General features: G+C 38.7%; 1 protein-coding gene across 8 annotated transcripts in view; it reads right to left on the minus strand.

Annotated features, from left to right (window-relative positions):
• The window catches only part of LOC133538294 (LIM domain only protein 7-like), a 161,188-nt gene that overhangs the window by 11,924 nt on the left and 122,942 nt on the right, over nt 1-26,322 (minus strand). For 2 of the 8 annotated variants that reach the window (XM_061879774.1, XM_061879778.1), the window contains exons 10-27: nt 23,173-23,202; nt 19,446-19,560; nt 19,112-19,251; nt 17,375-18,050; nt 17,058-17,303; nt 16,759-16,873; nt 15,718-15,879; nt 9,069-9,247; nt 7,856-7,919; nt 7,670-7,726; nt 6,534-6,559; nt 6,357-6,464; nt 6,195-6,281; nt 4,199-4,905; nt 3,258-3,298; nt 2,895-3,053; nt 730-895; nt 292-600 (exon numbers count right to left, since the gene is read on the minus strand). In XM_061879774.1, the coding sequence (XP_061735758.1) occupies nt 292-600; nt 730-895; nt 2,895-3,053; nt 3,258-3,298; nt 4,199-4,905; nt 6,195-6,281; nt 6,357-6,464; nt 6,534-6,559; nt 7,670-7,726; nt 7,856-7,919; nt 9,069-9,247; nt 15,718-15,879; nt 16,759-16,873; nt 17,058-17,303; nt 17,375-18,050; nt 19,112-19,251; nt 19,446-19,560; nt 23,173-23,202 (3,387 nt within the window). The remainder of the gene's footprint in view (nt 1-291; nt 601-729; nt 896-2,894; nt 3,054-3,257; nt 3,299-4,198; nt 4,906-6,194; nt 6,282-6,356; nt 6,465-6,533; nt 6,560-7,669; nt 7,727-7,855; nt 7,920-9,068; nt 9,248-15,717; nt 15,880-16,758; nt 16,874-17,057; nt 17,304-17,374; nt 18,051-19,111; nt 19,252-19,445; nt 19,561-23,172; nt 23,203-26,322) is intronic. The other 6 variants (XM_061879775.1, XM_061879779.1, XM_061879776.1 and 3 more) reach the window with 6 other exon arrangements.

Here is a 26,322-nt window from a genome sequence, read left to right on the forward strand (position 1 = left end):
TGTAATTTTTTAAAATGTAATAGTCGTACTTTATTACTGTAATATTACACCTTTTTTCTCAATGGCATTATTGTTATGTTGGGTGTGATTTTATCATTATTTTTTATTGAAACCACTGGTGTGTACACGCCTCGTATTTAAAGATAATCAAAATATTTTGAGGAAGGTGTTAACGTGTGTTTGTGCGGACATGGTCTAAAACGAAACATTTGAACACATTTAGCGTAAAGCTGCACCTTCACCTCCATGAATGCCCTGAACACCAGAAAGTTGCCTTCAAGCCACGTTTACCTGCTGCGCTGTCGAGGACCACCTGTGTCAGAACCAGGTTCTGGGGAGGTGGTGGGAGACAGCGAGGAGGGTGAAAAAGACGGTGAATGTTGGGACCAGGGGGCCGCTCCCGTTGACGGGCCCCAAAGAGAAGTGGGAAGGGTGCTGGAGCCGGACCGCGCCCTAGGGGCCCCGCCACCGTGAAAGGGAGCGCTAGTGGAAAGGGCGGAGTGCGGCCGGGAGTAATTTGGGATATGGGAGTCGCTCCTGGGTGTCCACGACGAGCGCCAGGAGTTGTGGGGGTTATCCAGGTTGTCAAGAGAGCCAACCCTGCAAAGCCACCCAACCCAAGTTTACTACCCAGTTAGCATCACCAGAAAAACCATCCATGCAAGTATGTTAGTGAGCCCCGCGACACCACCGCTAGCGCCACGAAAACTGCTTATTCCGCGGACGTACCTGCGGTTGGATGGCACGTCGTCCTGGCCGGATCGTTGACGGATCCAGCTGTTGTCCGTCACCACGGGGGCCTTCTTCCTCATGTCATCCAGGAGCTGCTGGCGCTGAAGCTCGGCCTGTGAGGCCGGTTGGAGACCCCTGGCGTCAAACAGTCCGCTGCCCGTCACTGCATCAACAGGGGGAAAAACCCAACATGACTCTTGACTGTGAGTATCACAGCACTAAGACTAGTCGACAACATGGGCAACAGGATGAGCTATTGATTGCATGTGCCTTCCAATTTTATCCAAGAGACCGAGGGCAGCACGATAATGAGAACACTTCAGCCAAGTGGTGCATAATACTACAAAGTCCTGCAACAACGGAGTACCCTAATGCTAGCAGGTGTCCTAAGATTTGATCAAACAGGAGACTGAGAACAATGGGAAATGGGAGTGCTGCCACAAGGTGGGGACTGTGGATTGAAATACTGCAGCATACGGACCAGCCACAAGGTAATCTAAAGTCCTTACATTTTACCCACAGGAAACGAGGGGTATAGAAATGGGAACATGGCATTATAGGGGAGACTGTGGAGGATAATACTCTAATGCCCACACCTAAGAAAGAAAGATTAGGTAAGCTAACCATTGTCTGTGTCCTCCAATTTTACTCAAAAGGAGTCTGGGGGCAACAAGAAAACAAAGGCACTTTTGCAAAGTAAAGCATAATACTGCAGCTTCCTGAAACTAGAGTACTAGTAGGTGACCTAAAATCATATCCCAGAGGGCAATGAGAAGTGCTACAATGTATGTGTGCTGCAGCAAGCTAGAGACTGTGGAGCAAAATACTGCAGCATCGAGACTAGCAAAAGGGTAAGCTAAAGTTAGTATGTGTCCTCGCATTTTGTCCATAAGAGACTGAGAAGATCAAGAAATGGGAACATGGAAAGAAAGGGGAGACTGTGGAGGACAATATTGTAATGCCAACAACTAATAAAGAGGGATAAGGTAAGTTTATCATTGCCTGTATGCTCCAGTTTTACTCAGGAGACTGAGGGCAGCAGGAAAACAAGAGCACTTCATAAAAGTGCAGCATATTACTGCAGCGCAAAGAAATACCCAACATTTTTTTCCAAGGGGACACTGGGGGAAATGAGAAAAATGAGCGCTGCAGCAAGGTAGACATCGCGGAGCAAAATACTGCAGCGTCTAGACCAGTGGTTCTAAACCTTTTTTCAGTGAATATTTTTGTAATTCAAGTACCCCTTAATCAGAGCAAAGCATTTTTGGTTGAAAAAAAGAGATAAAGAAGGAAAATACAGCACTATGTCATCAGTTTCTGATTTATTAAATTGTATAACAGTGCAAAATATTGCTCATATGTAGTGGTCTTTCTTGAATTATTTGGGGGAAAAAATATATAAAAATAACTAAAAACTTGTTGAAAAATAAACAAGTGATTCAATAATAAATGAAGATTTCTACACATAGAAGTATTCATAAACTTAAAGTGTCCTCTTTGGGGATTGTAATATCCGTCTGGATTCATGAACTTAATTCTAAACATTTCTGCACAAAAAAAGAAATCTTTAATATCAATATTTATTGAACATGTCCACAAAAAAATCCAGCTGTCAACACTGAATATTGCATTGTTCCATTTCTTTTCACAGTTTATGAACTTGCATTCATATTTTGTTGAAGTATTATTCAATAAATATATTTATAAAGGATTTTTGAATTGTTGCTATTTTTAGAATATTTTTTTTTAAATCTCACGTACCCTTTGGCATACCTTCAAGTACCCCCATTTGAGAACCACTGGTCTAGACTAGCAACAGAGTAGGCTAAGGTTTGCATGTGTTCTCACATTTTGTCCACAGGAGACTGAGGGCATCAAGAAATGGTAACATGGCAGCCAAGACGAGACTGTGGAGTATAATACTGTAATGCCCACAGCCAAGGAAAGCTAATGATAGCATGTGTCCTTGAATTTGATCCAAGAGGAGATCGAGGGCGGTGTCATTTGTAAGTAAAGCCAAATGATCAGCAATTAATGAAAAAAGAAACATGGTAATTGGTTGGGTATAATTGTGTGATTGGATTGCTGATTGGACAGTTTTGATTCAGAGGTAGATCAGAGCCAGTGATTTGGTGCGGCGACAAGGGCGAGGCGGAGCCAACCTCTCTCAGGCTCCCTGTATCTCATAACATTGAGGAGGTTCCTCCTCTCCATCTCCAGCTCGGCCACAGCCCGCTGACTCCGCGCCAGCCTGTCTCGTGAGTTCCTGGCCTGCTCATCCAGCAGCCACTGGATCATGCCGCCCGGTTTGGCGAGCATACCTACGGCGGCGTACAAGGTACAGCAAACGTTGGAAGGCGGGCCACAACATTAGGCACACCTGCACCACCCTCTGCAGTGGTGCAGAACGACGGCCGTCACTCCAAGCGACGTTGTCAGCTCATGGCGGTCTTGCATTGAACGTCTTCAGACTGTGCAGCTGTACCTAATGATCTGACCAGGAAGTGCACACGAACAACACTGACCTTTTCTTTGAAATCTTTCCTCTTGATCAGACGACTTCACTCTGCAACAAAAACACACACAAAACACATCAATGTAAAAACGAGAATAAAAATTCACAAAAAATACTTATAGATATTCCAGAATTGATATTCTTCTTTGTTTAAAAGGCTTCTCCATAAATTTTTTTTAACTTTTTTCAACTTAATACTACTACTGCTATTAATAATAAGGATGCAACAAGTACTCAATTCTGTGCCATTTCATGTGTCTTAGTGTGTCAATAAAGTTATCTTTGAATTATTTGAATTCAATGAAAATATTAGTACAATAAAAATATTAATACTATAGTGGTTGTATACATAAAAGTTACAGAAAAAAATATTATAGTTTCTATGAAAAAATATTCTGCGATGAGGTGGCAACTTGTCCAGGGTGTATCCCACCTTCCGCCCGAATGCAGCGGAGATAGGCTCCAGCGAACCCCTGCGACCCCAAAAGGGACAAGCGGTAGGATGTGGATGGATGAAAAAATATCATAATAAATAATTATACCCATTATCATAATACTACTAATACAATAATAACAACAATGATAATTATGGTAATAATACTACGCTATACTAAATAATACCAATAACAAAATAATAAAAATTATAATACTATTAGTAATATTACTGCACTACTACTACTACTAATAAAAATATAATCATGACACTAATAGTAATCCTACTACTAATACAGTAATAATAATAATAGTACCAATAAAATATCCCTATTATTACGAATACAAATATTATCATAATAGTAATACTACAACTACGAAAATATAATCTTAGTATAATGATCATAATAATCGTACTAATAGTACAACCATTGCTGCGAATCATAACAAATAATATAATAATGATATCACAATAGTAATATTACTAATAGTGACCGTTGTTCCTAGAAAGTGTGCTACCTTTCCTGGCGCTGCTGCTCCTGGGTGGCCGCCTGCCTCTTCCCCAGCTCCTCCTGCTCCAGCTCTTTCCTCCTCTGCCACAGAAGTTCCTCCTCCCTCTGCCTCCTCTCCTCTTCCGCCTTCTCTTTCCTCTTCCTCGCCTCCTCCGCCTCTGTCTCCCTTCTTTGGCGCTCCAAATCCTCCTCCCTCCTCTTTCTCTCTTCGTCCCTTCTTTGGCGCTCAAACTCCTCCTCCCTTCTTTGGCGCTCCAGGTCTTCCTCCCTCCTCTTTCTTTCCTCCTCCCTTCTTTGGCGCTCAAACTCCTCCTCCCTCCTCTTCATCCTCTCCTCCTCCCTTCTTTGGCGCTCCAGGTCTTCCTCCATCTTTCTCCTTTCCTCATCCTTTCTTTGACGCTCAAACTCCTCCTCCCTTCTTTGGCGCTCCAGGTCTTCCTCCATCCTCTTTCTTTCCTCCTCCTTTCTTTGACGCCCAAACTCCTCCTCCCTCCTCAACCTCTCCTCCTCCCTTCTTTGCTCCAGGTCTTCCTCCATCCTCTTTCTCTCCTCCTTTCTTTGACGCTCAAACTCCTCCTCCCTACTCATCCTCTCCTCCTCCCTTCTTTGGCGTTCCTCCTCCAGCCTCTGGGGCTCCATCATTTGCTCCTTCCTCTTCCTCTCCTCCTCCTCCTCCCACGACGAGTAGGATATCAGCGAGTGTGGGCTATTAGGCTGCAGAATACAAAAGTGAAGTGAAGTGAATTATATTTATATAGCGCTTTTTCTCTAGTGACTCAAAGCGCTTTACATAGTGAAACCCAATATCTAAGTTACATTCAAACCAGTGTGGGTGGCACTGGGAGCAGGTGGGTAAAGTGTCTTGCCCAAGGACACAACGGCAGTGACTAGGATGGCTGAAGCGGGAATCGAACCTGCAACCCTCAAGTTGCTGGCACGGCCACTCTACCAACCGAGCTAAAGTGATGAGTGGCGTGATTACACAGTTGATGGTGTGATGTCACCAGACCTCATGAAAGTGCACCACGAGGAAGAATGCCAAAATGTTCCCAAAACTGTGAAAAAGTGGAAGTGACTATAATGTGATTTGTTTTTTGTCATCCAACAGTTATTTCAGCTAAATAAGCAACAGTTTATTTGTGGTAAATATAGTAAAAGTAAATAACCATGTAATATTACCAAATACATACAGGTACAGTGCACCCAGAAACACTTCAACATATGCGGTCCTCTCCAAGGTTTCTCATAGTCACTGTCCCCGACGTCCCACTGGGTGAGTTTTTCCTCGCCCGTATGTGGGCTCTTTACCGAGGATGTCGTTGTGGTTTGTGCAGCCCTTTGAGACACTTGTGATTTAGGGCTATATAAATAAACATTGATTGATGTTGGAGCTTTATTCCAAAATTGAATAATCTCATTTTGTCCTCAAAATTCTACACACAGTACCCCACAATGACGATGTAAAACAGTTTGTTTTTTTTAAATCACATGTAACATACCCCTATTCAGAGTCTTTACTTTCAATATTTCATTGATGCCTATTTGTTCAATATTTTTTTTATTTATCTATTTTTACCCCAGAGAGAAAACAAAACAAAAACATTTTCATTTATAGATCATTCTCTTTCATTTTAGGTCTTAGGTCTTGGGCAGCAACAAACTAAATTGTATAACACTTCATTATTTCTATTCAAGGTTATTTTGGGTTATAAAATGTTGTTTTAAAAAAATGTTTGTCATTATTATTAGAATGATTAATATTAATAATACATTTAATGGTGTCTTTTACTATAATATAATTATAATAGTTTTGCTTTACCTGACCCAAAAAAATGTATGTACTTTATTTAATATCATTTTTGGTCAGTATTTTATTAAAAAAATATATTACTTATTTCCTCTTTCATGGCACAAAAAAGACTTGGTGAATCTTTTGATATCATATTAAAAAATATATATTTATAACAACTCAAAATCAATAAAGATCTTGTTTGTTGCATTACCGCTTGTTGTGCCACACTGGTGGAGATCTCCTGCTGGGCCTTGAGCCATTCCCCCTGCAGTTTCTCTTGGTCTCGCTTATATTTCTCCTACAATAAAACAACAACATTGACACTGGGTCTACCCTTCAAATCATTTGACCTATTTTTGTTCTTCTACTATACCTGAAGTAAGCGATCCTGCTCCTTCTGCCACTTCTCTTGCCTCCTGCGCTCTTCTTCTGGATCCCAAGACCAGCTTCTAGAAGACGGAGTGATGGATGGAACAGGTATCTGCAGGGGACAGACAGGATATCAAATCACATTCATGATAATATACACACACAATTATGTTCTACTTACATCTGGCATTGCCAAGTCTCCTCCACCTTAAAAAAGAGAAACAGTATTTGCGTCACTGACCATGTAAGATGAAATATGAGGGTGCAAGTAAACCTTTCACCAACCCGCATACTAACACGCCGGTTTTATTCATTGTTTTCATCATTCATTCTTCATGAAAGTGACATGGAGGGCAACTCGGCCTTCTCGTATGATTCCCTCAACTCCGAATCACCCAGTAGACAAATCATGCATTTACGTTGGACAGCCATAGTTGGTGAGCACAATAAGGTCGCAAAAACAAATCATCAGCATGCAAAGGGCAGCATTAGAAGCAGTCTGGAAGGTGAACATGCGCAAGAACATGCACAGCAAAGGTAAATTGTGTGGGCATTATTCATTAAAGTGTTGGGTGCACAGGTACAAAGTCTGACCTATTATTCGGCCATTGTTTTTAAATATATACTTTTCATTTTACCTACCCTATATAAAAAATGTAAAAAAAATTCATATATTTGGTTTTAGTTTTACCGTCGATTGACAACTGAGCAGAAAATCTGAGCAGTCTCCATAAAAACAATTCAAAATAATATATACCAATATATTTACTATATATACTATTAAATGCAATCAATTTTAATTAATGGTATTTTAACTATACTATCAAAGAAAATGTTTCTCATTTTGAAAAACGTATTCATATATTTTTCATTTCATCCGCAGTTAATATGTATATATATTATCTGATAAGTCATTGAATAATTTTGACATTTATTTAGAATTTGAACATTTATTTAACAAAGTCAATTTTTCAATGTAGTATAGATTTTTTTTCCAAAATTACAATTTTATTGAAAAATAATTAGATCTAATCAATCAAAAAAGTTTAGGACTTTAAAAAGTAAATATTCTGGACATTGATATGTCAAATAACCACATTGGTAAAACAGCACATTGATGCTGAATTCTGAGAGCCCTGTTGGAAAGACTGAGTTCTGGATCCACGCACAATTATGGGAAAAAAGGAGAGTCCCAAACAGAACCCTGTGGGATTCCTTATTTCTAAGCGACAGGTGAAAATCATGCAAAACCAACCCCTTGTCGGACAAACACAAAGAAGTCCAAAAGGAGCTCCACACTGCTTTGAGATTTTTTACCTTGCTCAAAAAACTCTGACCTCAGTTTTAAGTTTTTCGAAGAAAGGAGTTCTGAGTCTACATAGGAGATGGAAACAAACAAGATTTAACACCACTTTCATTTTCTAACAGAGCGTTAGACCCTGCTGTGTAAATTCAGCACAAAAGTCATCAATGCGAACTAAATGGGGTGTAGTGCATCCTTACCGTTAGTCATGGTAGTCAGTGACACTCCGGGGTAGCCGCCACTTACGCCATTGAAAGCCATATCCTGCATGAAGGTAAGATCAAAAATTTTTTTTACTAACACTAATCCAATTTTAATCCTGACTAATGATACTAACCCAGTTTTAGCACTAACACCATCGTAACAGAAACCCAATCCTAATTTATAATCTTATTCTAAATCAAAGCCAATCTTTAAACGTAAACATATATTCCCTTACTTTATAACCTCAACTGAGTGGTATAACCCTAACCTAATCCTGGTTCTAAACAAACTTCAAACCAAACCTAACCCATTCCTAAACCTAACTTCAAAGACTTCAACCCAACCCTACTGTTATTCTAAACACTAACCCCAAATCACTCCTCACCCTACACTTTGCCCCTTAAGCTGACCAAATTTCAACACAAAATCCTAATCATATCCCAACCCTAAAACCAATCCTAACCTTAACTCTTTTTTGCATTTATTTTTTTACGTTTATTTACCCAGGAAATGTCCAATGGAGATCAATAATCGATTTTTCCAAGGAGTCTAGCACATTCACATACCAGTGCAGGTGCCACTAGGAACAAGGTGGGTGAAGTGTCTTGTCTAAGACACAACGGCATTGATTGGGATAACGGAAGCTGGAATCGAACCTGGAACCCTCTAGTTCCTGGCATGGCTGCTCTACAATCCGAGCTGTCCCCAAACTCTTAAGTCTGATATAAACCCTAACCATAACGCTAGCCTTGAACATGAATGTGACCATAATAATTCTAACCCAAATTAAACCATACCTCTAATCCAGCCCTAAATTTAACCCAAACTCAATGTAAAACCCTATCTTCATCCTAACCCGAACTCCTAATCTTATCCCAACCAACCCTAAAACAAATCTTAATTTACCTCTAAAGCCGAATGTAAACCCTAAACATAATCCCAGTTTTGGACATATACCTAACTCCTAAACCAAAACATGATAACCCTAACTCAATCTAAAACTCTACCCGGATTGTAATACGAACGCCTTAACACTGACCCCTCAACCCAATCCCTACCTCAAACCCATTTCTAAACCCATTGTAACCTATACCTATACCTAACCACTTAATAGTAACACTACCCATTCCTTACTCCTAACTCAAATTTAACCCAGTCCTAAACCTTACCCCACCAATCAAAAAGTACGTGCCATTGAGGTCTACTTACCACCACAGAGTGGGTGGTAGTCTTGTTGGACACCGATGTGTCGGGGCGCGTGGTGAAATCCAACTTGCTGGTTCCGCTGGCAGCAGGGAAACCTACAAGTACGGGATGATCCGTAGTGGTCAGATTGATGGTCTTATGGCTTTGAAATGGCGGGGAAGGCAGATCTCTGTCCCAGGCTGCTTGTAGAAATGCAGTCATGGCAAAAACTTAGCATGCATTTTGTACCAACACATTGGTTTTGCTTGTATTAGTGTCCTCGAGGAAGACAAATAGTCTCCAAGGACATCAAGAGAACTACTGGAATTAAGGTTGAAGTGCTGTCATAGAGAGCAGCAGCAGAGGGCGACAGAGAAACCACCTTCCTCAGCCACACAGCATAAGAAAGCGCAATAACCACCACACAGTGTTTCTGTTACCAAGCACAAACGTAAGAAGCATGCAAATATTTTGGTTTGAAAGAGGAATATATCAAGACATTTTTTGTCATTTCAGTCACAATAGATCCATATCCCATTCAAACCTTACAATAGAAAATGGTTCCCATCGTCGTTCTCCATTAACCAGGAAGTAGTAGCCTGCCGGTTAACAAACCGTGACAATCAAACAACAAACTTAAAAAGTTTGTTTGATGAAAATGTTTGGTCCTTATCTTTTTTCAGTTAAAATATGAGTCCAGAGTGTTAAAAATGTTGCTGTGAGGCCATCGTACATTATTATATCCTAAGTCACTCTCAATGAATCCATGCTAATGCTACATGCTAACTGGCAAAGCGGATAGGGAAACAAACGCTTTGATCTTCTTTTTTTGTATACTTTTGTTAGGAGAGCTGATTTTATCGGAATACCTTATTTGTTATTCACGATTGAAGTGTTCCCCTGCCCCCAGAATCAAATTTAATACACGTCATGTCATACTCTCTTAACCAGGAAGTAGTATTCTAACTAACAAACAGCAACAAACAAAAATCAAAAATGTAATATATTTTCTCTTTAACCTGTTTAAGATAAAAGTGTCCCCACGCAACGGCTACAAAATAAAATGACTCCATGCTAATTCTATAAGCTAACTAGCAAAAGGCTAAGAGAACAAACTAGGATTGTCCTTTTGGTGGAAATTAATGTATTTTTGCCTCGTAAAAGCGGTGGTGGGCCGTGCCTTTACCCCTTAGGCCAGGGGAGTCCAAAATGTTTCCACTTAGGGCCGCAGACTGAAAAATCCCAGCAAGGGGATGACATTTTCTTTATTTTAAAAACCAATACAATATATCTATAACCAATATACATTTAGGCCTTCACTCAGGCTTGATCACGGGGACCCCAAAAAGTTTTGGTCAAAATAATATTAAAAATGTATCATTATTCATTATTTGTTTTATTATTATTCAAGTTTTACATCTCCAGATCAACATTAAGTCCATCTGTCAATATAATTATTTTAAAGATTTAAGTTGAATGCTCTTTTTGTCAAAGAAAACTCAGTTTTTTGAGGGAAACAAAATATGCAATATTATCACCCAATATATTTTTTAAGTGGAATATTTGAGATTATATAATAATTGGAGCCTTAAAAAAAGTCAATAACTAACAACACCATTGATTTTAATTCATTATTATTTTTGGAGCAATGACACTTAAAAACAAATCACACTAAAATTATTGGGGATCCAAAAGTGTCCTACTCATTAAAGTGTTAGAAAATAAACTATAATTTTTTTTTACTGTTTACTTTTAACACAATATCTCGAGATCAACTTCAGATCTTTCCGCCAATTACAAGTTTTATTGTTGTTTATGTTTTCTGTTTGTTCATTTTAGGCTCTTCTTTAAAAAAAACAGCTCAGTTTTTTATATGACAAACACAAAATATGCAACATTTTCCCCAGAAAATATTTCAAAGTGGAAAATTTATCGTGACCTAATTGAAGCCTTGAATAGGTCAATAATTCATAATGACATTGATTTTGATTCATTATTATTTTTTAAAGAAAGAAACAGCCTGCATGTCAGCTTTGTGTTATTAGAGTAAACATTGCAACATTTTCTTGTTACATTTCACCCGTTTGCTCCTTTATATCACTTTTTACGTATTTTTAAAATGTGCCGTGGGGCCATTAAAAAAATGACCTGCGGACTTCTACTAAGTCCAACTTCAATAAATACCTCTCAAAGGAAGATAATTTATGTCGCCACATGACCACGGATTGAAAAATACCATACAGAAACACATGCACGTGCACACTACTGGGCATTGAATCACCCTCAATGTGTCACTAGTGTACAAAACAGGCTATTGTTTGGCGCCTTTAAAAATCAATAAACCCGCAATGGTTGTGGTATTGTCAAAAGTAAAATAATTGTAAAAGACATATTGAATGTGAAAAAATAGATTTGAACTCAAAATTTGCAAAGCCATTTGTACGGCTCGTAGTTGGTCTATTCGAGTGGAAGTGGCAGGCAAACCATTTCACCGCCGGGACAGCTTAACTCATTTCCGGGGTCGGTCGACCTCATCTCATAAGATCTAGTCCCTCTTTAAATATCCTTATTGAAAATGACCTGGGAAATAAAAATCTGCCACATAATCAACGTTTTGCTCTGCTTCTTTGTTGGTTAAAAAAGTGAGTACCGCTGATTTCTCCGCTGGCCGGGTATGGCCCTTTCTGCTCTCATAAATCACAACTTGTGATCGGATGCTTGGGAGTGACAAGTGAGTATCCAATCACAATCACGTTCAACGTAAGGCTAGATGGACTACTGTCAAAAACTTGTGATCTGATCGCAACTGTGTTAACTGAACGTCCTCCGTAAAACTGCACAGTGTTGATTCAGAAGGCTTCTGGCAGAATTCATACAGCGCTGGCAACTACCTAGCTGAATTCTGATTGGATAAAAGATGTAACTTAAAAACAGCAATACTGGACCCTACTATGACATGAAGAGAATATGATGAGTAGTTTTATATATTTATGAAAAATAAATAAAAAATAAATTTAACTTTTCTTATAAATTTTCTTAATTTATGATTAAAATTTATGTTAGGCCAGCAGAGAAGGCCTGGCTGGCCCTGACGGCCCACCAGTGCGTCAAAGCCAGAATGGAAATGTTTCCCAGTCCCATCATTTAAATAACGGTATGGTCCAATCAAGTATGTTATGCTCTCCGTCAACCAGGAAGTAGCTTGCTAAGTAGCAAACAGACAGACAAACCAGAAAATGCGTTGTGTCGGTTGAATTACTCTTGGAATAGAAAAATGGTACAGTCCTGTGGTCCTTTGTAGCTTGCTAACTAAAAAAAAATACATTGGACCAACATTTTTAAAAACCCCCAAAAATTGTGTTCCATGATTGTTTTCATTTTTGTTGAAGGAATACATTTCTGTGTTTATATTGTTGCAGCTTTTTCCTCACCCTAGATGTAAAAAAAAATGGTACAGTCCGGTCATCCTACAGCACGTGATATTCTCTGTGGACCATAAAGTCGCCTGCGAGCTAAAGTCACAATTCAAAGATAATTTTTAGGGGTTTTAGGGTCACAATGAAAGCATTTTCCCAACACCCCAAAATATAAAACGGTGTAATCTTATAAACATACAGTATACTGGTATTGTGTAGCATATGCAATCTTTTGTGCTGTTGACTTGGTGTTGAGTTGAGTTGAGTTGTAGTTTTAGTTTTTGTTTATTTGGAACATGCAAGCATACAACATGATTCATCACAATATCCAGTTTCTCTATTCAAAATGTTCGAAAATGAGTAGGAAAAAGCCAAATTTATTTAATCCTACCCCTTTTCCTTTACATAGCAGTTGCCAAAACTTCTGTTCACTTACTGTTCTCAATTTATTCTCAACATACTCCATAAGTAATAACAATAAAAACTAATAAATAAATACATAATAATGAGTGAAGTAGGTTATGTGGTGAGATATCTGGTGAGATTATCTAGAAAATGAATGGATGAATGAAATACATTCAGAAGCGTTGAAGCGTTTCTTGAATTGGGTCCATATATGGGAGAGAGGCGTATGGTCAGTGAGTGTTTGGGCCCGTCTGTGTGTGTGTGTGTTTTGTCTCATCTTGTCTTGTCGCATAGTGTACAGGAGTTTTTCTTTTTTTGTTTATAGAGTATTGTTCTTGAATTATATTGTTTATGTTAAATGTGGAATGAGTGAGAGGGGTTGGGCTATTTTAAGCAGCTGCTTCATCCAAACCCTTTTCAAGCCTTGCATAAATATATTTGCCAACATGTAAAAAAAACAAAAACTGTGTTTAGTTGTACTGTGCAGGTTTGAAATAAATATTTCAATTCAATTCAAATATTAGTACATTGTTTGATTGCTCTGCTTTATCTATTCAATAATTTAATTCCACACACTGATATAATGAAAGTCTTAAGTGTTGTACATGCGTGCAAATGTTTTAAATTACATTATATTTCTCCTCTTTTGTTGACAAGAATTGTTGTGTACTCTTGGGTAGCAGATTGTAGTTTGCTTTGTGCATAATTTTAGCTGTTTGCAAATTCCCTAAGTCATGGAATTTCAGTATTTTCGATTTAATGAATAAAGTGTTTGTATGTTCTTTATATCCAACATTATGTATTACCCTAACTTATTTTCTTTGTAACACCGTTAATGAATGAAGTGCACTTTTGTAGTTATTTTCCCATATTTTTGCACAATAACTCAGATATGGTAACACTAGTGAGCAGTAGAGAATATGAAGTGATTTTTGGTCCAGAACGTGTTTTGCTTTATTCATTATTGACATGTTTCTTGCTACTTTATGTTGTGTATTTTTTACATGAGATTTCCAGTTCATTTTATCATCAATCATTATACCTAGAAATGTGGTATAATTTACTCTTTGAATTTGTATTCTGTGTTTATTCTATTGCTATTGGTGTTTATGCTGAGTTGTTCCCACCACCAGGAAAACATCAGGGGATGCTGACAAGACACAAAACGGCACCACAAAAAAAGAAGAAACTGATAGCAGAACCAAATTAGAAAAAATATAAATGTAAGAAAAATTTCCGCAGCGGTGATAAAAGAAGAAATGAAAAGCGAAACTCTAAGGTCACCTCTCCCGTTTGGCTGTCATGGGATCATTCACGCATGATTCAACAAACACATCATAGACCAATTTAGAGTGTCACAGTCGTTTTGCAACGCCAGCCGAGCTTGCGGCAGTGCCTGTGTCAGGAATGCAAGCTCTTTAATGCTCCTCATTACCTGACACACACACACGACTGAAACCAATAGTGACTGTTGCAATGTCACACAACATGGCAATCTAGGCATTGAGACATCAGCTTCATTTCTTATTGTAGACAGACTATGTGGGCAAAAGTATTGGGGTACGCAGCCTTAACTTACTTCCTACGCTTTCAAACCTTACGGCAGGGATGTCAAACTAATTTTAGATGGGAGCCCACATGGAGAAAAATATACTCCCAAGTGGGCCGGACTGGTAAAATCATGGCATGATAACTTAAAAATAAAGACAACTTCATATTGTCTTCTTTGTTTAAAAATAGAACAAGCACATTCTGAAAATTTACACATCATAATGTTGTTGTTTTTTTTTTTTACACTTACATGTTGCGGTTAATAGTATCTATCTTTATCCGTTGTTATTTATACTTTCTGAATAAATTATGTGATAATGTTCATCAGTCAACTCATTGGTGTTAATTTTCAATCTATCAAGATACAAAAACAATATCAAAATCCAATTACAAGATGTTATTTATGTAGTTTGCTCATTTATATGTGTTTTTTTTTTTTTTTACATTTGTAGCATAATCTACAAAGATACAAATAATTGCTATTGCGACATCTAGTAGACACATTTAGAACAGCGGTTTCTTTCATTCAAACATTTCGGCTAATTCTTACACTTGGCAAACTCATCCCGCGGGCCGGATAAAACCTGTTCGCGAGCCGGATGGGATAAATAACATTGCCAGGAAAACCTTTGAGGTGGTACTGTACTTGAGATTGAAAAAACTAAACCTTTATAACCATTAGTGTTGGAGTAAATCCAAATTATTTTAAAGAGAAATTTTTGGACAATTGAATAAGCGGTAGTAAATGGATGGATGGATGGATGAAGACTTCCAACTTTTTAGGTCATGCTTGAATGGGTTTAGCGTAGAAGAACAGCCCTCACAAATGCTTTCTGTGAGGGCTACTATAACCTACTCAATTGCCAAGTGGTAAGAGTGTTCGCCCTGAGGTCGGTAGGTTGTGAGTTCAAACCCCGGCCGAGTCATACCCAAGACGATAAAAATGGGACCAATTACGTCCCTGCTCGGCACTCAGCATCAAGGGATGGAATTGGGGGTTAAATCACCAAAAATGACTCCCGAGCACGGTGCCGCTGCTGCTCCCCTCACCTCCCAGGAGGTGAATAAGGGGATGGGTCAAATGCAGAGGACACATTTCACCAAACCTAGTGTGTGTGTGACAATCATTGGTATTTTAACTTAAGTTTTTTGGATGTTTACAATGATAAATGTTAATTTCATTGAAGTATTTTCACTCCCTGTAATTGTCCCAATACTTTTGTCCTAATACAATATAAAGCAATTATCAAATCGATCCCAAAGTCACACTCAAACACACACACATTCTGCAGATGACTCACTGTTCTGGCCATAACGTCGCACATCCATCACCAGGCTGCCCTCCTGCAGAGCCTCCTCCATGCCTGCCTTCCAGTCCAGATAGCTCATGTCTGCCACCCGGTGGCCGTTCACCGTCAGCACCTCATCCCCAGGCTTCAACTGGAACATCTCAGCTGGGCTGCCTGTGGGGGACACAAAAACAGGACTGTGTCGGAGCCTGACAATATATGCAGTGAATAATGTGGCAACTGGTGTGTCAGGCTAACTGCGTTGTGTAGAAGTCTCGGTGGAAAAGCAAGGCTCAGACCCAGAAGGTCTGGCCCAGATAGATGCTGCCCTACATAAGTCTGGAACCGCAGTGGTCTAGAAACCACTACGCATGCGACGAAAAAGCTGCACCTTTGCCATAATTTTGCCCATTTCTACAATGTGGTACATACTCCCCTTAAAATGTTGCTATTGATAATTTTGCGCTTACGAAAACAGGAATGAGCAGGTAGTACACCTAGTACCTGGTCTGTTAGTGTTCTAAGTAGGCTGGCTGACACTCATTGGTTGAGCAAACTCGTCATCATAACATTAAAAACGACAACAATAGCATGATCTATATCTTTGCTGTAAAAAGCCATTTTTTCTTACCAGCAACCACATGAAGACCACCAGAAGTAAATACAGTGGACCCTTCTTGTCCTCCACTGCGTGTTAGCATGCCTCGTTCCAAATGATGCATTCAAAGCAACAACGGTATAGAGGGTTTCTGGCGTTACTATTTTGTAGCAGTCAGGGCGAGGATTGGGCAGTGGAAAGGCGTCAACTTTTGTACATTATGTTAAGTGTTGTCATACTCAAATTCAGTTCTGGCTTTGAGACAATTTCTGGAAGTTACGGCTTTTTCTTGGACCAAGATAGTAGGATGCGTTTCTTCAAGACCACTAAAGACAAAAACTTTATAATCATCCTTAACTGGGTCTTAACCAGGCTTTGGTTTGGTTGAACCAGCTATCATGAAGAGACGTTGGTATGAAAGATTCTGAGGGTTTAGAGAAGAGTTGTGTTTATACCTGGTTGAACAGACGCGACGTGGGCTCCAGTCGAGTCCCACCTTGTGTTGAAACCGAAGTCTAGACTGCTGTTGGGCTTCTGGTTCAGACTAATCCGCATCTCGCAGTAATCGTCCTACCAGGAAAAATCAGATATTTTAGGTTAAATATGCAAACTATAAAAAGCCCTGTGCAGAAGTTGGAAAGCAACTGGATTCTGTAAGTTTGTCGCATTCTTAGAGGTTTTTTTTTCTTCAGCAGACAAGCAGTATACAAAATTATCAGTTTGCTCTTGTAATTTTTCATTAGTCCATAGTTACCTGGCTGGCATCCTTAGCAGGGACTTCTCTCTTGAACGGAACCGGGTCGGATAAGAGGCTTGATGTTTTGGTGACGGTCTTCCCGGTAGACTCTTTTTGATCCTCCTCATCGTCACTGCTGTTGGCGGGGCTCGACTGTGACTCAGCCTCGTCTTCTGGGGTAATGAACTCTCGATAGCGGCTCGGGACCGACGAGGTCTTGGTAACTGCGACGTCGCCATTGATGCGGTTACTGGAGTCTTTTGACTGTGAGGGAAAACAAGGCATCTCAGAATACCCGCTTTCGAGTCTAAATACAATATGTGTCTGGGACTTACTGCGAATGACCTGGTAAGTGATCCGACATGGGATGACTGGGTGCCAAATGGTCTGGGTGCAACAACTGAGGTCAAGCGTGCACTGTCCGGTTTCTGGTAGCTCCTTGGGAGGGAGGCGGACAACCGAGATATTGTTGGAGTAATTGGTCGATTAACATCCATAGTGCTGGGCTGCGATGGTTTGTAGGTTGCACCAAAGGATGGGGGCTGCACCTTGACTGGGCTTTTTGGTTCCGACACTTTTTGTGGAACTCTGGGAGCAGGGACAAAGCTTGAAGTCTTCTCGGTTTTGGCAGTGTTGCTGTTTTCGAAGACTGAACTTTTCTGAGAAGATACAGCTCCTGCAAGATTGGGTCTGTAGAATGAGGTGCGGTTACTGGTGCTGCGGCTGCTGGTGCTGCTGGTGCTGGTGGTGCTGGTGGTGGTCCCTGCTGGGCTGTCTACCGTGTCAGATTCCTGCTTCGAGGACCTAAACCGTGTCTGATAAGCAGCCGGCGGATTATCCTCTTTCTGAGAAGGTGCAGCTGTGTCGGAGGACTCAAAAGGAGTGTCGATAGTGTGGCTTCTGCTAAGAACTTCTCGGGAGGGAGGGGTTGGTTTGTTAAATACGTCCCCGTCGTCGTCAAAGCTGAGCGACGAGATGCGGCTGCCGATGCTGCTGTTTCGCCTGTTTTCCCTGCGGACCCAGCAGAGGACAATAGAAGATGGAAAGGAAATGGTTTAGGACAGTGTTTTTCAAACTCACAAATTTAAAAAATGGTTACTTGTCCAAATGCACTTTATGATAAAGATTAAAAAAAAAACAGGACAGAAATGTAGGACGTCAAACATGAATGGAAAAAAAGACATTTGACAAAAAATTGTGTGCTTTCTTGACCCCAACCAATTTTTGGTCCTGACTCTGTTTTGGAAACCCTACGCCGTGGCGCGGTTGGGAGAGTGCCCGTGCCTGTAACGTGAGGGTTCCTGGTTCGATCCCCAACTTCTACCAACCTAGTCACATTCATTGTGTCCTTGAGCAAGACATGTCTTGGTTAGGGCCTTGCATGGCAGCTCCCGCCATCAGTGTATGAATGTGTGTGTGAATGGGTGAATGTGGAAATAGTGTCAAAGTGCTTTGAGTCCTTTGGAGGTAAAAAAAAAAAAAAAAAGGGCTATACAAGTATAACCCATTTACATTTACCATTAGTTGTCTATTGGTGATCCTCTGCATGTTTATGATATACAGTATTGACACAAATATAAGACGACCATGAAATTAAGATGATCTCTGTGTCGCCAGTGTGTATGAGTGACAGAAAAAATAAGCCCTGACTCACTTAGTTGGTTTGCATGTATAAATCTCCAGACCACGTATATAAGACGCCACATCTTTTTAGATTTTATCCAAAGGAGGAAAAAAAACTACTGTCCTTTATTCTGGTCAATATAACTGTCTAAAACATTCATTCTCAAACTGTGGTACGAATCAGGAAGACCAGAAACTGTTTCACTTAAACAATGTCCGACGGACCTGAATATAAGACGACTCTTTTTTGAGAAAACCAGGACAAAAGTTTTTTTTTTAAACAATTTATATATTGCAAATAAACATGATATATTTCTTGGATGCATGAAGCACTTCAATATAAGACAACCAGTCCTGAAGAAAAGTTCTGGTTAGCATATATGCACAGTACACTTACCGGACACTTCACTAGGAACAACTTGATCCAATACTCCGTTTTGGGCATTTACCTGGCGTCTTGCATCTCCTTGAAGGTCTTGGACCTTCTGTCATTGCCATAGGTGTCCTGCTCAATCTTCTCCCTCTCCTCCTTCTTCCTCTTGATGTCAAAGTTAAGGCTACTGCGTCGGTTCTTCCATTTGCTTAAGTCCTGCGATGTAGAAAGGCGAAAAAAAAACGTGTTCTATTTGGGTATTCTAGGCTCCTCCTTGGCTCAACACCCCTGTGGTTAGGGACTGTGTGACCTAAATGCTACATTACTTCACCATGGCAGCCATCAGACTACAGTAGACTGACACCATACTACTAATCACAAGCAGGATCAAATGTTCCTTTTATACTCACATCCTGCCACTTGTCCTCGGTCTGCTTGACCTGCTCGCGATATTTCGCCAGCTCTTCATATCGAAGCTGACGGGCGGCCGAGGATTCCTGTTGGATGTCGCTTGTTGATTTGCTCCTTTGAAAAAAAAAGACAGAACTTTAAAATGAATTAGAAAAAGAGTCACAATTCCACTGAGAAGGGGCTTAGGTGTTTCAGCACTTTAAAATCAGATTTCCATCAAATTGAAACTAAAAATAACAAAATAAAATACATTGTATTTCTCTGTTATGTTTATAGTCGTGTTCTCGTTACACTGGTTCTAAACTGGACCGCGAAACGTAATTTTTTTTGAAAGTATGGTTTGTAACATGTATACAATTAGATACATTAAATATTTCCAGTTTCTTATTACAACATGTCCGAAAAGGAGTAGGCAGAAGCAGAGTTTATTTAATCCCACCCATTTTTTCCGTTTCATAGCAAACAATAAAGTTTAAAATATTTATGAGGATTCTTCTTCTTTGTACTTTGTTAAAACTTTTGAGTATGAAGAGTTTCTTAAAGTGGATCATATTAGTGCATTCTTTAACTTCCTTACTTAATCCATGCCATAATTTAATTCCTGATACTGATATATTAAAGGTTTTAAGTGTTGTACAAGCATACAAATGTTTTAAATTAGATTTTCCTCTAAGGTTATGTTTTTTCCTCTTTTGTTAAGAAGAATTGTTGTGCATTCTTGGGTAGCAGGTTACAGTTTGCTTTGTGCATAATTGTAACCGTTTGCAACTGCACAAATTTATCGAATTTTAATATTTGTGTGGGTTTTTGTGTGGTGTCAATATCCAACATTATCTAATATTCTAATTGACCTTTCCTGTAACAAGGTTACTGAATGAAGTGTAATTTTGTAGTTATTTCCCCATATTTCTACACAGTAACTCAGATATGGTAACATTTGCGAGCAGTAGAGAATATAAAGTGATTTTTGATCGAGTATATATTTTGCTTTATTCATTATTGACGTTTTTTTCACCATCTTTTTGATTCCGTAAATATTTTTGTTTTATTCATTATTGACGTGTTTCTTACCACCTATATTTTTTATATGAAATTTTCAGTTGATCTATTATTACTTTTGCTCTTTGAATGTTTATTCAGTCTATTTGTAATTGTGTTTTACTTTCCCTTTTACTATTACCAAATAGCATTATTTTGGTTTTCTGTTTTTGTAAAACTCTCTCTTTCATTTGTTCATTTCTTCTGTTATCATGTGTAATAGCTTCTGTTCGTTCTCTCCTGAACAAAACGCATTTGTGTCTCCTACAAATAATACTAACTTTAAGTCCTTTGTGAATTTACAAATGTCATTTATATATTAATTTAACAAATTTGGTCCCAGTATTGATCCCTGGGGTACGCCACAAGATACAGTATATTAAGCTCTGTAGACACGTGTTTGCCGAGCTTCCTGTTGGTTAGGAAGCTTCTTACCCAGTTCAAAACCAACCATTTGATGAGATTTTGTGATTGATTGTGTCAAATGTTTTTGTAATACCCATAAACACTGCAGCTGCACACTGTTTTTCATCTATTTGCATTGGTAATAATGTCTTCCGTTATTTTGATTAATGCTATCAATGTTGAAATGTTGGCTCTATATATGTATTGGTTCCCAGCGAGTGTTCCACTTTAATTCATGAATTTGTCAAATCAAAAATTAGGACTTAGTATTTATAAATCAAATATTTTCATATTTATTATATTAAAACAAGTTTGTGACCTTCTAATTGTCACCTATACACTGGTTTTACCCAATATACATTACACATTGTAAACATTACAATAGACAACTAGAACATTTTCATGGGCCTGCAATCTGTGCCCTGGACCTTTGGCCGGGGGTCGCCGGAAGCCACCGTACCTTGAAGAGGGTGCCGAGTGTCTGAATCTGTGGGTTTTAGGTCCAACTGTACAAGATGAGCTATAAGGCCAGCCCAAAACATTAGCATGCTTTTACATTAAAATGTAACACCTAGCATGTGTGCTAACGATGGCATCCGTGCTAACGATGGCATGCTAACAGTTAGCATGTCTCACATATCAAGTAAAACGGCTGTAAAATGTATAACTGCGGAAAAATAGAGAAATAGTGAAAAAACAGCAAAAAAAAAAAGTTAGCATGCTAATATTAACTTGCTAGCATGCTAACAATTAAAAAGTGTTACGGGCCAAGATATTTGATTCTGGGGTAAACGAAAGCAAATTTTGCTCAAAAAATATCATGCTTATGATAGCATGCAAACAAGCTATCAGTTAGCTTCTCTCAAAAGTAGACAAGTGTGTGAACAAAATGAGACGTGAAGCACCGCGCTACGTGAAAGTATAACGAAGCTACAGGAGGTAATCGTGTCTTATTGGCATTTGTCTCAAAGCAATCGTCCATTAAAAGGGTATATACTCATTAATTGGCCCATTTTTTAAATTTTTTTTGTGAATACAGTCGCCATGGTAACACGAAATGTTGCCAATTTAAAGTACCGCCATAGGCGCAACTGAGACCTTTCCGAATGTATAACATATGTGGGGGTTCGTTGGCCGGTTCATCGCGTAATAATCGTAAGAGAAACGTGCGGAACTATAATGATAAACGAAGTATGAGGAATAATATTATGGGCTGCTTGCATAGCAGCAGGCCCATAATAGGGCATCAAATAGACGTACTGCAGATAAACACACTCAGTTCTTCAAAACAACCACTAACTTGTGAAAATATTGCTGTGCAATATACAGTACAGTATATACTACCAATATATACTACTATACAATACAGGTGTGTGTGTATATATATATATATATATATATATATATATATATATATATATATATATATATATAAATATAGTACTATACAATACAGGTTAAATACTTTTATATACAGTATATATGAAAACATGAAAAACATGACACTCCAATAGAACAATGCATTCTCACTAAATATGTATTTTTTATTAATTTAATCAAAAATGTGTATTTGGTCAACATCAAATTACACAAATTGACTAATCTAAATTCAATAATAAAAGTTTGAATTAAAAAGGTGACACATATCAGATGTCACAAGACACCTGCAGATGTGACCTTTGACTCCCAAGTCCCCCATACCAAAATTTGAATTATTTACTTGAAAATATTTTAATAGTTCTTGTTTTGTACATTTTGGATACCCGCTTGTTATAAAATGACTGACGAATGCAGTTGTGTTCTATTGGAACATCATATTTCGATGCTTGGCAAACCATAATAAGTCACACCCGCACATGGTCAAACATGTCCAACAATGTCCATGTTTTGCCGAGATGCTGTTAGTCAAAACACACTTTTCCCCCACCCTATGCACACTTGCAGTACACAAGGAGACCACACAGGCGCGATATAAGCTTGGCTGATTAGTGAACAGCGCCCCCACTGGCCATCAAGAAAAACACAAGCAACAACACTCTACTCACCTGCACAAGTGAGTGTGTGTTGCTTTTGTGCGTACATCTTTTCTCCATTAACCATGGCCTTGAACTTGGCCGCCCCCGCCCCGACACAAACACACACACACACACGCACGCACACACACACGCACACACACACGCCCCAAAATAGACTGTGTCATGTGTTAAGCATTCAGCACAGCAGCAACAGCAAAAAAGCGAGCCAAATGCGCCACATTCCTGGGAGCGGCTCGTGTCAACTCACCCGTCGAAACTGTCTGATGTTTGCCGTTGTCTAGGAAACCACAAGGAGGAGAGGGGAGTCGGGAGCCAGAGACATGAGTGATTTAATTCAGCATGTGTGTGTGTGTGTAGGTTTACTACATAGTTTTGACCTTTGACCACCACAAGTCTCTAAAGGTGACATTTCACGGCAGGGAAAGTGTTGTAACAACCAGCACTGAAGTATTCTCTGTATAATGGCCACTTTGTGCTGGTGTGTGGGAGCAGATTGATGCTACGGTTGCCGCGGAGACCGTCCGTCGGCGCTATGAGGAATTTATGAAGGCTTTCCGGGCGGCCTGCGCTTCTCGAGTGTCTTAAGGTGTGTTTTATGACAGTGTGAGACTCACAGCAGACAGTATCGCAAGATAATACAACGTATCAATTCATGTCTAGTATTTCCTCCTAAAATCACAGGCAAATGGAGTTAAAAAAAACAGATTTTACTACCCAATTTCCTCATATGCTAAAAAGTGTTTTCATTCATTAGACTGCAGACAATATCAGGTGTCTATTTTTCTATTAGCTATATTTCCAGTACAGGCCAAAAGTTTGGACACACCTTCTCATTCAGTGCATTTTCTTCATTTTAACTATTTATATTGTGCAAACCCTGTTTCCATATGAGTTAGGAAATTGTGTTAGATGTAAATATAAACATAATACAATGATTTGCAAATAATTTTCAACCCTTATTCAGTTGAATATGCTACAAAGACAACATATTTGATGTTCAAACTGATAAACTTTTTTTGTTGTTGCAAATAATCATTAACTTTAGAAGTTGATGCCAGCAACACGTGACAAAGAAGTTGGGAAAGGTGGCAATAAATACTGATAAGGGTGAGGAATGCTCATCAAACACTTATTTGGAACATCCCACAAATGTGCAGGCTAATTGGGAACAGGTGGGTGCCATGATTGGGTATAAAAGCAACTTCCATGAAATGCTAAGTAATTCACAAACAAGGATGGGGCGAGGGTCACCAATTTGTAAGCAAATTGTCAAACAGTTTTAGAACAACATTTCTCAACGAGCTATTGCAAGGAATTTAGGGATTTTACCATCTACGGTCCGTAAAATCATCAAAAGGTTCAGAGAATCTGGAGAAATCACAGCACGTAAGCGATATTAGGGACCTTTGATCCCTCAGGCGGTACTGCATCAAAAACCGACATCAGTGTGTAAAGGATATCACCACATGGGCTCAGGAACACTTCATAAAACCACTGTCAGTAACTACAGTTGGTCGCTACATCTGTAAGTGCAAGTTAAAACTCTACTATGCAAATCGAAAGCCATTTATGAACAGCACCCAGAAACGCTGCCCGCTTCGCTGGGCCCGAGCTCATCTAAAATCGACTGATGCAAAGTGGAAAAGTGTACTGGGGTCTAACAAGTCCACATTTCAAATTATATTTGGAAACTGTGGACGTGGTATCCTCCGGAACATAGAGGAAAATAACCATTCGGATTGTTATAGGCGCAAAGTTGAAAAGCCAGCATCTGTGATGGTATGGGGGTGTATTAGTGCCTAAGGCATGGGTAACTTACACATCTGTGAAAGCACCATTAATGCTTAAAGGTCCATACAGGTTTTGGAGCAACATATGCTGTCATCCAAGCAACATTATCATGGACGCCCCTGTTTATTTCAGCAAAACAATGCCAAGCCCCGTGTTACAACAGCGTGGCTTCTTATCAAAAGAGTGCGGGTACTTTCCTGGCCCGCCTGCAGTCCAGACCTGTCTCCCATGGAAAATGTGTGGCGCGTTATGAAGTTTAAAATACGACAGCGGAGACCCCAGACTGAGGAACGACTAAAGCTTCAACAATTAGTTTCCTTAGTTCCCAAACTTTTATTGAGTGTTGTTGAAAGAAAAGGGGATGTAACACAATGGTGAACATGCCCTTTCCCAACTACTTGGGCATGTGTTGCAGCCATGAAATTCTAAGTTGATTATTATTTGCAAAAAAAAATAAAGTTTATCAGTTTGAACATCAAATATCTTGTCTTTGTAGTGCATTCAACTGAATATGGGTTGAAAAGGATTTGCAAATCATTGTATTCTGTTTATATTTACATCTAACACAATTTCCCAACTCATATGGAAATGGTGTTTATAGATTGTCACTGAAGGCATCAATACTATGAATGACCACATGTGCAGTTACATACTTTACAAAAAAAGGTGAAATAACTGAAAACATGTTTTATATTCTAGTTTCTTCAAAATAGCAAACCTTTGCTCTGATTACAGTTATTTCACCTTTTTTGTTAAGTACGTAACTCCACATGTGTTCATTCATAGTTTTAATGTGACAATCTACAATGTAAAAAAGAGTCATGAAAATAAAGAAAACACATTGAATGAGGAGAGAGCGTGTCCAAACTTTTGGCCTGTGCTGTATATTTTACAAATATATTAAATTAAAATGTTTGTTAGAATGAATGTTTCTGATAACTTTATTTAAATCAATTATAACTCCAAATAATATGCAGAAAAAAATAAGTAGTAAAGGTTTTGCAAAATATTTAGCATAAAAATCATATTATACAATCTTATGAAAAGCATCCACTTTTTTTTATTATATTATTTTAAAATATGAAATAGTTTTGTATTTAATTAAAAAAACTAATTACGTCATCATGTTTAGTATAATACATGCATTGTACGGTTAAGTCGCTGATTCACAAAAAGCATCGCATTTCCCTTTTTTTTTTTTGCTTCATTGTTTTATTTTATTATAGAATCAAGATAATACACATCACCATACATATATTACAATAAACATATCAAGTCACTGGTCAATGAAAAGCACCATTTTATTAGTGTTTTTTGCATCCTTCTATTCTTTAATTAAATTAAATAGTACTTGTTATATTTTCTCCACAAAACAAACATCACAATAAATAATTAAAATGTATTTAAAATGTATCAATTTTCAAAAATATATACTAAATAGTCCCTGAAAAGAGCATCTATTTGTTTTTTGCTCTATTATATTAAATGGTATTTACTATATTTACCAAACATAACAACACTCAAAATCAAATCATGTGAAGTATATAATTGCTATATAATATTTGCGATAATCGACTTTATAATTACCCTTCAATGTAAAGATATA

Source organism: Nerophis ophidion, linkage group LG19, assembly GCF_033978795.1.
Source record: "Nerophis ophidion isolate RoL-2023_Sa linkage group LG19, RoL_Noph_v1.0, whole genome shotgun sequence".
Classification (NCBI taxonomy): Eukaryota; Metazoa; Chordata; class Actinopteri; order Syngnathiformes; family Syngnathidae; genus Nerophis; species Nerophis ophidion.